Source organism: Gopherus evgoodei, chromosome 19 (assembly GCF_007399415.2).
Source record: "Gopherus evgoodei ecotype Sinaloan lineage chromosome 19, rGopEvg1_v1.p, whole genome shotgun sequence".
Classification (NCBI taxonomy): domain Eukaryota; kingdom Metazoa; phylum Chordata; order Testudines; family Testudinidae; genus Gopherus; species Gopherus evgoodei.
The window spans coordinates 9,340,375-9,354,107 of record NC_044340.1 but is presented as its reverse complement, the minus strand read 5'-3'; the positions used below and the strand labels follow the sequence as shown (position 1 = coordinate 9,354,107).

General features: G+C 50.2%; 1 protein-coding gene across 1 annotated transcript in view; it reads left to right on the top strand.

The window, feature by feature from the left end:
• The window catches only part of ZBTB44 (zinc finger and BTB domain containing 44), a 179,029-nt gene that overhangs the window by 146,872 nt on the left and 18,424 nt on the right, over positions 1-13,733 (top strand). The window contains 1 exon segment of the mRNA XM_030538086.1: positions 10,228-10,373. Coding sequence (XP_030393946.1) covers positions 10,228-10,373 — 146 coding nt within the window.

Below are 13,733 nucleotides of genomic sequence, written 5' to 3'. Positions count from 1 at the left end.
ACTGACGCTTTACAGCGCTTTATCTTGCAGCGCTTAAGGGGGTGTTTTTTTCACGCCCCTGAGCGCAAAAGTTGCAGCGCTGTAAAGCGCCAGTGTAGCCATGGCCTAAGAATAAAACTTAAGGAAACCAAGCTTAGCCTAATTCCCTTGAAACTTAAGGTTTAAGAACAAGTTTAGCCTACAAATAGTAGCAGTCATCATAGATAGAGTGGAAATAGTAAGTGAGAAATAGAGAGAGAAAAATGGAGATCTAAAGCTAGTAAGAAAATGGAGACACACTATTGTGGTGGTTACCTCTTTTATAGGGCAAATGCCAGACCTCCTTCCTCTTATGCCCAAATTTCATTCCTCACCCACAAAAATGTTAGAGTACACTTACCCCATAGGCTGGTATGTATGTGAATATTGATGACAGGTATGTACACACATCAGTCTCTTGTGGTGTACTTAAGTCTGTGGGGAAAAACCCCTATGCCATTTGTCATTATCTATCCTTCTAAATAAGAAGTCAGACAGGCAGGCGTACTCATCTATTTAGGTAACAAGATATAGATCAACTTTGCTTTCTGAATAAAAGGTCTTAATCTAGATATGCTAACTTTGCTTTAGCTTAACATACAGGATATGGCCTGTAGGTCTCTTGCATTACAGCCAAACTTATTTTAACACAACTTTATAAACCTAATACAATGCATCAAATAAGATATCTATGTATATATGCAAGCAGGTTAGTCCTATAGGCTACACGCTAGCGTGAGGTGTTCTGCACAGAGTGCTGTATGTGGGGACCTGGAATTTTCACAAGCTGCTGCTCAGAGCTGTGGGGAACGTGGTCTAGTATCATTGGGCACAGGGCAGGAGATCTCTGTTCATTAATGCATGTGCTTTAGTTGTCCTCCTAGCAAATGAGACTAGTAATATGAGGGTGGCCACAAACCACTTTGGAGAATTTGAAGGTCAGCAGCTAAACTACCCCAGCTTTGGAGCAAGAGAAAAGGACAATGGGCTGCTGGTAGGATCTTCAGGAAGTAGTCGCATTTTGTGCTGGATAAACCCATAATGGGTAACTGCATTATACGCAGTGAGGGGCCGGCAACCAATTTGATTGGGAAGGGAACATTTTGCTATTGCTTGGCTGATGATTGGGAGGCCTTTTCAGGACATTCAGTCACCAGTTTGATGACATTTGTTGTGTTTATGCATGTAGCAAGGGAGACCACAAGCAGGTTGTCCTCTCCTCCCCCAGGAAGACATTAGTCAGTATGAAATGGGCTTTGACCAGGTTTTCTTATTTCCCTGGTACTTATGCAGCTGGTGTATTGGGTTTTAAATTACAAAAAATAAAACAGATCTGGCAAAGATCTCTGCCATGAGGCCTACATAAAACTGATGGTGGTTAGGCTGCTGGTGGATGGAGTCCATTGCCTATCAGGCTGATGAATTTTGTCTCTCTTCCTGCCCCCCTTGCCCTCTCTGCTCTGTCTATACCCAGCTGTTCTTTCTTGTCAAACTTAGACTATAACCTTTTGGGGGAAGGAAGGGGAGGAAGACTCATTTTGTTCTGTGGTTGTACAGCACCTAACACATTGGGGTCCTGGGCCAGGACTGGGGCTCCTAGGTGTTAATCAGTTTAGCCTTAAATATTTTCACTGGGGAAGTACCTGTAACAGAACACTCAGCACCACATGTAGCAGCTCACTCACTAGCACCTCCTGCTGGTCAGTCTGGGAATTAGCTTGATCTCCAGCCTCAGAATACCCCCTGCTGGCCAGTGTCTCATCTGCCTCAGGCCCTATCTCCCTCCCAGACCCAGTGCCCCTTACTCTGGGGTTCTGCCCACTGCAGTGCCCCCACACTCTGGGTCTCCCCTCCCAGGGGAGAATCCCAATCCCCTATACCCACCTTGCCTCAATGGCTACTGCCAGTCATCATGTAGCCCCCTCTCACTGGGGCACAGTGGAGTCTGTAATGGCCATTCATCAGCAAGGGCATCAGGCCAGTTGCCTCTGCCCATTTCCAGGCTGTACCTCTGCAGCCCCAGTACCTTCCTGGGCCTTAAACAAGGCCTCAGCCTGGGGAGTTGCCAGGCTGGAGCTCCTCTTGCCTTTCCCCAGCACTACTCTGCTTCAGGTATCCTTTTCCCTCAAGCAACTAGGACCTTCTCATTCCTAGGCTGTGGTAAGACTGACCCCCCCACTCCCTGAGCCCTTATAGCCATGCCAGGTGTGGCCTGGTTGGCTGTGGCCACAACTATGGCTGCTTCCCCAATCAGCCTACCTTTTTTCCCCAGGAACAGGGTAACTGCCCTGCTACAGTACCCCAAACAGCACAGCTAAATGCAAGATGGAACAAATTGTTTAATAGTTAGCATATATTCTAAGGGACCTTTCCCAGACCAGAAGAAGAACTGAGTGTAGTTTGAAAGCTTCTCTCTCTCACCAACAGAAGTGGGTCCAGTAAAAAAGGGTACCTCATGGACCATGTCTCTCTAATATGCTGGGACCAACACAGCTACACTGCACACATAACTCCACACAAGGAGGTTGGGGAGCAAACAACCTCCATGATCACATTCAGATCCAGGGTTAGGATACTCACCCAGGGTATGGGACAGGCTTGGTCAGTTTCTTCTCCCTTCCTGGTGCAAACAAGGGATTTGAAGAGCATTTGTGTGTCCTGAGAAGAGGCCTCATGCATATCTATTAGCCCAGTGATTAGAAAACATATGGGGGATGTGGTAGACTCTGGATCAGTTCTTCCATTATAGCCCACAAGAAGGGATTTGAATAGGGCTGTATCAAGCGAGTGCCCCAATCACTGAACGAAGGGATATTTGGTTGCTCTTCATACATTCTTGAAGCTGTTCCACTTTCATCTAATAATAATTGGGCAACAAAGAACATGAAACCCGCTCTGTAATCCAGGGTTTTGGATACTTGCCCAGTTTTCTAGTGGGTCTCATTTAAATCCCTTTTCTTCTTAATGAGAAGAGAGTTCAACCCAGAACTCTTGCCTCTTAAGTGACTGTTCTAAGTGCTGAGGTAGTTGGAGCCCAAAGTCTTTTCTGTTGAAGGAAGGTCACATTCATTACATATTCATTGGGCAAAAGGTATAGTAAACAGTTGGGTGTAGTCTAGTGGGTTGAGTACTGAATGATGCTATAGGAGAGGGAGATTCCAATTCCCTTTCTTCTTGAAAAGAAGGGATTTGAACTTTGATGGATCATCTCTCAACTAAAAAGTCCAAGCGCTGGGTTAGGAGGTAGTCGGACGGGAGGGCTTGAGGCATCTTCTCTGTTTCTATTCCTTTCTGATGAAGGTAGGTCACATTCAGTAAGTATTATATGAGAATGGGGCCCGTAATTCTATATGACTTCAGCTGTAATCCTGTGGGTTGGCTACTTACCCTAAAAGTAGTGAGCCATTGGTTCAAATCCTCTTTCTGGGCATTGAAAAGCCCTTGGCATCTTGATCTCTTACCTCACAAGTGTTCCACTTTAACTATATATTAATCAGGGCAAAGACAACTCCCCAAGCCATCTATAGTATAGGGGTTAAGATGCTGACCTAGTATATCCATTCTACTGGTTCAAATCCCCTTTCTGCTGGGAGAGAAAGGGCTGGTGCCCTGATCTCTTACTGCTCAAGGATTTCACTTTAACTATCTATTAACCGGGGCACAGGGTGCTCTCCAGTCCCTCTACGGTGTGGGGGGTTAGGATGCAGACTTGCACTGGGGCTGGCCTCTGGTTCAGATCCCTTCTGGGTCACTTGAGACTGGACGGATATCTAAATCTCTTATTGCTCAAAGATTCCTCTTTAACTACATATTAACCGGGGCAAGGGAAGCTCTTGTGTCACTCTACAGTACAGAGTTTAGGGTGCTTGCTTGGATTGTGAGCCCCCCTGGGTTCAAGTCCCTGCTCTGTGGCCCAGGAGGGCTGCTGTTGGGTGAGAGGAGACCCCCTCCTAGCTGAGCAAGAGGCCTGTCAGAGGGCCTCTTGCTCTTTTAATTAAAGGGGCTTTGCTGCTGAGCAGTAAAACCCCCTCTCTCTCTTGTCCACCATGATCAGGATACACCCCCAGGTTGTGGCAGAACCCAGGGCACTCCCCTGCTCTTTTGAGGGGTGTGAACTGGGAGCTGCCACCTGCTGGGGAGAGTCACTGGTGAGCCATCCCTGTCCCAACCCCCACTCTGCCCCAAGAAGACAACTGCCTCTTGAGAAAGAAAGGGGGTTCAGACAAGGATGGCCCACCTTAAAGGACAGTCGCCTAGGAGGCAGGAAATCCCTGTGCAAATCCCTGCTGAACAGGCAGCAGGGGGATTTGAACCAGGATTTCCTACAACCCAGGTGAGTATCCTAACCACTAGACTAGAGAGTGAGGGTTGCTGTGATGCTGGCCCAGAGCACATTTAACTAAAGTGGAACACCTTCAACAGGCAAGAAGGATGGAGCTAACCTCCCCTCCTTATTACAGAAAGGTCAAGGGACACATCCCTGACCTGATTCAAACCCACACTTCTAGCACCCCACGCACATAGGAGGACCATCAGCCTACAGAGGGTAATTGTGGGAGAGGAAGGCCCAAATACCATTTAATTAAAGTGAAATAGCTTTGAAAGGCAAGAAGGTAGGCAGCCCCAACTCTACCCTAGAAAGACAAGCGCCTACACGCCAGGAGAGATGTGAACTCCCATTTATCCCTACTCCACTCACGCAGTCTAACCATCAGACTACAGAGGGAACAGCAGTTAACTGAGGCCCAAATACCATTTAATGAAAGTGGAACAGCTTCCACCAGCAAGAAGGAAGCAGCCCCCAAAAGACCTACCAGACCAGTGTTAAATGGTCATCTCAAGACCCTTTCCAGCATCAACAGGCCTGGGGAATTGAACCCACAACATCTACAACCCACACCTAGGGCCCAACCACTGGACCATGGCAGGAAGGATGACCCCTGTTTTGCCCAAACAATAGTTCATTAACGTGGAACACCTATAGGAAAAAAAACCCAACAGACTTGACTATCGCAGAATCAGATGCAACCCAGAACCACTGAGGATAGCTTTCAAAAGTCTTTACAACATACCAACAAAGGATTTGAACCCACAGCACTCATACGGCAAACCCATAGTCGAACTGCTGGACCACAGAGGAAGGTGCTGAAGGGCTTTGCCCAAATAATATTTCATTAAAGTTGAACAGCATCACAGGCAAGAGGAAAGGCTCACAAGACCCCCATCGCTAGAGCTGTGGAATCACAGAGCATAGACAGGCTGTAGACAAGCCCTCTTTGAACGCCCCCCCCACTTCCAGGCAGGCCGAAAAGGGATTTGAACAAGCCATTCTTATAGTCCCTCTGGGAGTTCTAATCATGGGATTGAAGAAGGAGCCACAGCCTTTAAGTGGGGCCAGGAACCTGGCATTAAAGTGTAACAGCTTTAGCTGAGGGCACGCCCATCGCTGTAGCCCGGGACCCACTGATTAGGGCACTCACCTGGGGCACTCATCAGGCAGAGGGGAGAGTTAAGAACGTGAACGGGCAGATTGCATCAGACCAGTGGCCCAGCTAGCCCACCATCCTGTCTTCCCACAGCGGCCGACACTGGCTGCTTCAAAGGCAATGAACCGAAGAAGCCAATTATCAAGCGATCCATCCTGTCGGCCCCTCCCAGCAGCTGGCAGGCAGCGGGCTAAGGATGCCCCGAGCGTGGGGGCATGTCCCTGACCCTGTCATCTAACAGCCACGGATGGACCCATTCACTCCGCACTCTCTCATTCTTTTCTCGAACCCAGTTCCGGTTTGGGCCGACCCCACATCAATTGGCGACGAGTTCCACACGCTGACTGTGCGTTGCGGGGCAAAGTACAGTACAGACAAGTCTCATCTTACGCTGGGGTTACGTTCTGCTGTCAGCGGCGCATAAAGCGACAATTGCGTAGAGTCAAAATTACATTGAGTGTAATGGCGGGCCGGAATCCCCCGCACTACAGCTACAGTATTTCAATTGCTATTGGTCTCTTTTTTTTTTTTTTGCTTTTGCTGGCTGCGCGAAGCTGAATTCGCACACGTTAAATGCACGTAAGATGAGCCTCACCTGTACAGCCTTTGGTTTGGGTTAAACCCACTGCCTACTAATTCCAGCAGGTGACCCCTGGTTCTTGCATTGCGTGAAGGGGTGAACAACACGTCCTGAGTCACGTTGTACACCCAAGACATGAGTGGCCGGACCTCTATCGGAGCTAGCCTTAACTGTCTCTTTTCCCAGCTGACTCTGAAGCAGTCCCCGACCCCCATCCCAGGTGAGGCCCCCTAACCACTAGGTTAAAAGTGACACGGGAGGCCTCTGCCTCCTTCCCCCTGGGCTGGCCTGTGGGGCCTTCGGCAGGTCCCTAACTAGCTCACACTAAGTGGGTTAGGCACCTAAGTCATCTGAGGGGTTCCTGGCCGTGGCCGGCAAGCAGAGGTTGGGAGGGGAAGATGCTGAGACAATTTCCTTCTCCCTGCCTGATGAGCAGAGATTTGAAGAGGGCTCTGCAGTCTCTCGAGCGCGAGCCCCGATCCTGAAGGAAAGGACAGCCTGAGGAGGCTTGCTTGTTGGAGCGTGACGAGGCTGTGCCCCTTTCATGCAGTGGCAAAGAGCCAGTCTCAGTACATGAATCCCTCTGTAATCCAGTGGCTTGGGTATTTCCCCAGCATGTGGCTGAAGTGGGTTCAACTCCTTCCTCAGTTTGTTGAGAAGGGATTGGAACCACCATCTTTTCTCTCCGAGGTGAATATGCAGCTGTTGGGCTAAGAGGGTTTCTCATTGGGGTGTGGTGGTTGCCTCCAATTTTTCTGCTGCAGTTGTTCCACTTTCATTACATATTCATTGGGCCGCAAGTTTGGCCAGCAGCCCAGTGTGGTCTAGTGGCTTGGGGTTGTGGCTGGCCTGTGGAAGGTTGGGGTTCAAATCCCCTTTATGCTGCCTGAGACGGGATTTGAATCTTGAGCTCCCTTACGTGGCAAGTAAATGCTCTAAGTGCTGGGCTAGGAGATATTCCCATGAGCTGGCTCCCTCAGTGTTTCCTATTGAAGGTGAGCCAATATCATGACATAATTAAATAGTCACTGGGCCACTGTTTCACTATCAATCCCTCTGTGGTCTGGTGGTTTGGATGGCTTTGTCTCAAAAGCAGCAGGTGCTGGTTCAAATCCCCTTTATGCTGGCTGAGACGGGATTTGAAGGGTGAATGCCTGCCTCTCAACCCAGTGGCCTAAGTTCCTAGTTAGGAGGTAGTGGGCAGTGGGGTCTCCCTTGGTCCTTTCTGTTGAAAGTAGGACACATTCAGTAAGTATGACATGAGAATCGGGCCAGTAGGTATACTTGATTCCCACTATAGGCTAGTGGTTTGGGTACTTGCCTTAGCAGTAGAATGGTGTGGGTTCAAATCCCTACCCTGAGATGGGATGGGTGCCTCAATCTCTTACCGCTCAAGCTTTCCACTTTAACTATATATTAACTGGAGCAAGATAAGCTCTCAAATACCTCTGTGGTGTGGGGGTTAAGGCGCTCACTTGGACTGTGGGTGACCCTGGTTCAACTCCCTGCTGTGTAGGACAGGAGGGCCTCTGGTGGGTGAGAGGAGACCCCTCCTAGCTGAGCAAGAGGCCTGTCAAAGGGCCTCTTGCTCTTTTAATTAAAGGGGCTTTTGCTGCTGAGCAGTAAAACCCCCTCTCTCTCTTGTCCACCATGATCAGGATACACACCCAGGTTGTGGCAGACCCCAGGGCACTCCCCTGCTCTTTCGAGGGGTGTGAACTGGGGGCCGCCACCTCCTGGGGAGAGTCACTGGTGAGCCATCCCTGTCCAAACCCCCTCTCTGTCCCAAGAAGACAACAGCCTCTTGAGAAAGAGAGGGGGTTCGGACAAGGATGGCCCACCGTAAAGGACAGTCACCAAGGAGACAGGAAATCCCTGTGCAAATCCCTGCTGAATAGGCAGCTGGGGGATTTGAACTAAGATTTCCCACAACCCAGGCAAATATCCTAACCACTGGACTAGAGAGTGAGGGTTGCTGTGAGGTGGGCCCAGAGCACATTTAACTAAAGTGGAACAGCTGTGAGAGGCAAGAAGGAGACAGGCAATCCCCTCACTCTTACAGAAAGGTCAGCGGATGCACACCAGGCAAGGTTCAAGCCCACATCTCCGGCACAGAGCATGACCGTCAGCCTACAGAAGCCACTGGGTCTGGGGGAGGACCAAGGCTATTTAATTAAAGTGGAACAGCTTCCACAGGCAAAAGCAAGAACAGAAATAAGTACACATATCACAGTTGCTAGAGACACCTCTTCATGGTCCTTTGTAACATGCAGAAGGAGAATTTAAAGCTACAGCATCTCCCACCACCTAAGTAAGCAGCCTAACCGCTGGAGTATACGAGGAGGGACTGTTTTTTGCTGGCCCAAATAATATTTAATTACAGTGGAACAGCTTCAACAGCCAAGATGAAAGGAACCTCCAAGCCCCATGGCTATAGCTGTATAACCAAGTCACATATATGGGCTGCAGGAGAGGCCTCTTCAAACCCTTTGCCCCTCAGCAGGGAGAAAGTAGATTTGAATGACCAATGCTCATAACCCACCTGATAAGCCCAACTGCTGGACTAGACGGGAGCCTCACTCTTTACCTGGCCTGAATAATATTTAATGAAAGTGGAACAGCTTCACAGGCAAGACTGAGGGAGCCCCCGTCACAGTAGCTCACAGCTCAATAATTAGGGCACTTACCTGGGCGGTAGGTGAGCCCCCTTCAAATCCTTTCTCCTCACTAGGCAGTGGGGTTACGGACATAAGAACGGCCAGCCTGACTCAGACCACTGATCCATCTAGCTCAGTAACCTGTCTTCCGACAGTGGCCAATGCCAGACGTTTCAAAGGCATTGAACAGAAGGAGACAGTTATGAAGGGATCTGTTCTCTGTCATCCTTGCCCAGCATCTGGCAGTCAGAGGTTTTGTGTCTCCCAGGTCATGGGGCTGCATCCCTGCCCACCTTGGCTAATAGCCATTGATGGACTGATCCTTCACAACCTTGCTAATGCTTAACCTGCCTATAGTGTTGTCCTTCACAATGTCAACTGGCAACAAGTCCTACATGTTGACAGTGCGCTGTGCCTGAAGTGGTGCTTTTAAAGCAGCTGCCTGTTAATATCATCAGGTCACCTCTGAGTCTTGGGTTAGGTGAAGGGCTAAATAACACGTCCTTATTTACTTGCTCCACCCCACTCATGATCTTACAGATTCTATCCCATCCCTCCTGAGTCATTGCTTTTCCAAGCTGAAATTGAAACAGGGTCCCCCGCCTCACAGGGGAGGACCTAACCACAAGGCTAAAGATTACACAGGAGGCCCCTGTCTCCCCTGGATTGTTTTGTGGGGCTTTAGACAAGCATCTAACAATTTCACAAGAAACAGGTTAAGCACCTGAGCCTGCCCCGATCTACACTGCAGAGCGAGGTCCACCTAAAACAGCTTATGTCGACCTAACTCTGTAAGAGTCTACACTAAAATGTCACCCCGCCACCAGTGTAACTTGCCGACGATACTGACTTCATAACTCCACCCTGCACTGCTGACACCGACCGGCGCTGCCGTTCAGAAGCCATCTCACCATGGCGCACGCTGGCGGTGAATCGGTGCAAGCGCTCCTGGTGAGGCCCCGTACGGCCGACACAAGGAGCGCAATGTGGACGTGCAACAGCCATTTAAATCCCCCACTGGCTGCACCGCCCGGCAACTTGGGGCAATTCGTTTTGTAATGCACCCTTGCTCTTTCAGGGTCTTTTCCCGTAAGGAGCCGCTTCTCGGAGCTGGGCCAGGTGATCATGATGTCAGCCCCAAGGCTGTGCGGCTCAGCCGGGAGCTCCCAACCCCTACTGCTCCCTCCCACGCTGACTTTGCCCAGGCTCCCCCCCGGATTTGCACTTGCCTTGCGGGGGCTGCCGCGCTGGCTGGAAGCAGGGACTCAGCGGGCCGGGCCGGCGATGCTGCACTAATTAAAACGCGCCCAGCGCGCGCCTGTGGGTTCCCCTGATTGCATTACTGCTGGCCGGGTGCCCGGGCCAGGGCATCACGTGGGAAAACCCCGGCGCTGGAAGGGGAGGGGTCGAGGTGAGCCAGCCATTTCCCTCCGCCTTGATAACCAACTCCCCGCTTTCCCCGCGCCCCTTCTCTGCCTCTCCGCAGCCATGGACCCTCCCAGCGCTGTGCCCTACGCCCGCTTGGAGATCCCCGACCTCGACTCCGTGCCCTCCTACAAGTACTGGTCCATCTTCAACATCCTGTGCTGCTGCCTGCCCCTGGGGCTGGTCGCTATCTTCTACTCGGGACAGGTAAGGGGCCATTCCCCGGGCGGGCCGCTGGAGCAGCCCCGCTCCTCCTTGGGAAGCGCCCAAAGGCTGGGGGCTGGAGAGGGAGCAGCGCAAGTGAGCCTGGCCGCGGGGCTAGCAGCCCTCGCTTCCCCTCCAGCAGGTTCTTTGGTGCTGCGGAGACTGCAACGTCCCCAGTCTCCCTGTGCTTGGGCTCTCCGGGCAAAGCCTCCCATTTGTTTCCCTTAACTCGGGACGGGCGCAAAGGGAGCCTGCTAGTTTCTAAAGACACGGGGGACGTTTTAGTTCAGTGCAGGATCATTTGGTTGTTTTTTTTTTAAAGTAGTGTTTTCTTGTTCCCAGCAAACTTTGCCTCCCTTCACCATGGTGTGCAGACTTCAGTGCTGCCTGGGGGGGTATTTAGTAATTATCCTTTGAAGCAGCACAGCTGGCCTGCATACTTTAGGGAGTGGAAGGGGGCTCTGAGTTTGTGAATTCTTCCTCAGAAGGAAAAGTGAGTGGCATTCTGTGTATTTCTAATACCCCTGTGGCTGTAGGGGAGTTGGGGATGCATTTCCTGCTGAACCTCCGTGACTGAGGGGCCCCAAGCTGCTAGAAACCCTTTAAGCCTCATACCCTGCACACCAACACAAGCACCCCTGCAGTGCGCAAGGAGTCAAGTATGCACATGCCCTAATCATGTACTGACTGCCTGGCCTTGATACCCACGTAACTTGCCTCTACCCAAAGTTTGTGGCATAAAGGTGGCCTCAGTCTCCATGACTCACTCCATGAATATTTTTTATGGCCTCTAAAAGTTCTCTTTTGTTGCGACTTTTGCATGTTTTCTTTTTGGCCCTTGTCTGGGAATCTGTGAATTAGACTGTTGTTCATTTTGGTGAAACTGACCCCAGTGTGATGAAATAATTGTATAGTCTGACAGACAGATGGGTTTTATAACCCCCAGAGTGCCAAAAAACTGTGGGAAGGTTCAAATATTGCACCACCTGCTGAGACATGGAGAGGAGGGCTGGGAAATCGGATGCTGAAATGCTTTGGGCTTTCTTAGATGAGCAGTCCCAGGGCTATGCAAGATTGCTTGCTGCTCTCAGGTGTGAGATGGCCTTGCAGGTGGACATTGTAAAAGGCTACAGAACTTTACTGTTCTACAACATGAGTTGCTCTGTGCGGATCTCTGTACCGCAGCTCCCCTCTGTTGAGACTGTGCTGGGTGAAGACCAGCTGAAGCATGTCTTAACAGAAATATTTTATGAGTAACTTTTGTGTGTGAGCAAATTTCTCATTCTTTGTGAATGAGGTCCCTCATTCCTGACTGCCAGCTGGGCTCTGGTTATCCAAAATCAGGGCTGGGAAGGATCCACCTTCTCTCCCTCCCCCCCCCAGTTCTTGCTATGCCTTTTCAGGATATCCGTCCCCACCCCTGGGCGGTGTGTGTCATATGAGGAAATCTGTTCCTTCCTGGGGAGCAATCCTAGGCTCTCTCCAGAGCCAGAGTCCTCTCTGTTCCCTCCCCTGATGGGTCAGAACTCTTATGTCCTCTATAGCAATCCCTGGTTGCGTAACCCTCAGTAATGGGAGGCAGTGGCTTGGCCCTGGGCCACTGCCTCTGGCCTTGTGCATCAGAGCCAATTTGACGCAGATTGTGGGGCCCTGTGCCAAAGTCCTTTCCCTTTCCTGCTCTGACATGTTTCTCCTATTTCCCAGACATTGTGCAAGTGTTCTGAGCTGACCTGCTTTTTTACGAGCAGTGAGGAGGGGCTGCCCCCACCTTCCTCCTAGCTCCTGTGGGCTAGCAGAGCCTTCTGTTTGCCCAGGCACCAGCCAGCAGGGCTGGGCTCTGCCCAAGGCTTGCCAAATCAATCACTTCTTCAGGAAATCTCAATTGCAATGGCCCCTGATAGTCCTGAGGGATCTCTACTGGGGTCTGGGCTAAGGGTCTCTGCAAATGGTTCTACCTTTGGAAGCTTTCCCCCATGTTTGTCTCCCTTCCAGCAGTTGTGATTTGACCCCTGGGGGTTCTACAAGAGTAGGGGCCAGGCTAGTGTCCCTCCACCCCTAAAATGTCTCCCCCTTAACTTGCATTGGGGATCGGGTTTTTCTGTTCCCATGAGGAAGAGAACTTGTGCACAGATGGCCGAGTGATGGGCATGCTGTGGAACTCCCCTCCCTCTCAAGGCTCAATACTGGTAAAGAAAGCTGACCCCAGGCCCAAAAGCCGGGTCTTAATCAAGCTAATAATTACATCAAGGCCTTAGGCCTCAATCATACTAACATATAGAAGAGTAAGGAAAATAATCATTTACTAACTCACCTGAGGCTCACTCTGCTAACACTACAATCGCCACCGAATGCTGCTAAACAATAAAAATGCTGCTATAAGGGGTTAAAACTGACATAAAATCCCTTAAATAACCCATCCATCACGCCGGAATAGACTAACAGCTGCTAGGTCATTATAATTTATTAAGTAGCTCATGCAAGCATAAAAGATAACCCCTAATAACTTGGCCAAAAGAACAAACATGTATTTTTGGACCCAAGTTCCTCAAAATTTGCTTGAGAAAACAGCTGCTCAAACCGAAAGAGAAGGATAACCGGGGTGCCAAGGTCTTGGCAATAGAAGGAGCTTCCTAAAAGAAAGTACAAAGGAACAAGCTTAGCAATTTTTAGCTCTTTTTGCAATAATTGTTTTGAGAACATGTCATGTATCACCCAAATAAGGTAATGACAGCTGTAAAAGCTCATGTGATAATTTGCGGTTTTAGGCTTTATAAACACAGGTATCTCTGCTGTAAGGTAGAGCGACTTCCCCTTGCTAGGGGACTTTGTCGTCTCTCCCTGCATATATGCTTGTAATCTCTGATTAATCAATAAAGGAGCCTCAGGCTGTCTGATCAACTCAACTCGGTGGTGGTCATTTTCCATGACAATTTGGTGCATTGGCCAGGAACCCACAAGAGGGCTTCTCCTGAAGCGGAGGACCGCAGGCAGTCTCCTTCCAACCCCAGGGCCCAACTAAGGTAAGAGACCTTTTGAAATCTCTAGTGGGGTTTGGCAGAGGACTGGTCTGTAGGCTCCGGTTTGGGGTAAGTCACAAGCTGGGTTCGAACTTTTAGCCATCAGACAGCCCTGACGCCCTTTCTTTAGGGTTTCTAGGTGAAACGAGTCTCTGACGTGTAAAAGCCTTTCCAAAGGCTCCCGAGGTGTTAAAGGTACCGCCGGCAACCCACGGACCACGCTCCTTTGGTCCGGAGAGTCCTGATCCGGGAGTTGATCAGGGATCCCCATTCCTACCAGGTCTGGCGGGGATCCGGGTTTTAAAGTTGTTTCGCCTTGATGCCTGAGTCAAGAAAGTGCCTGTGT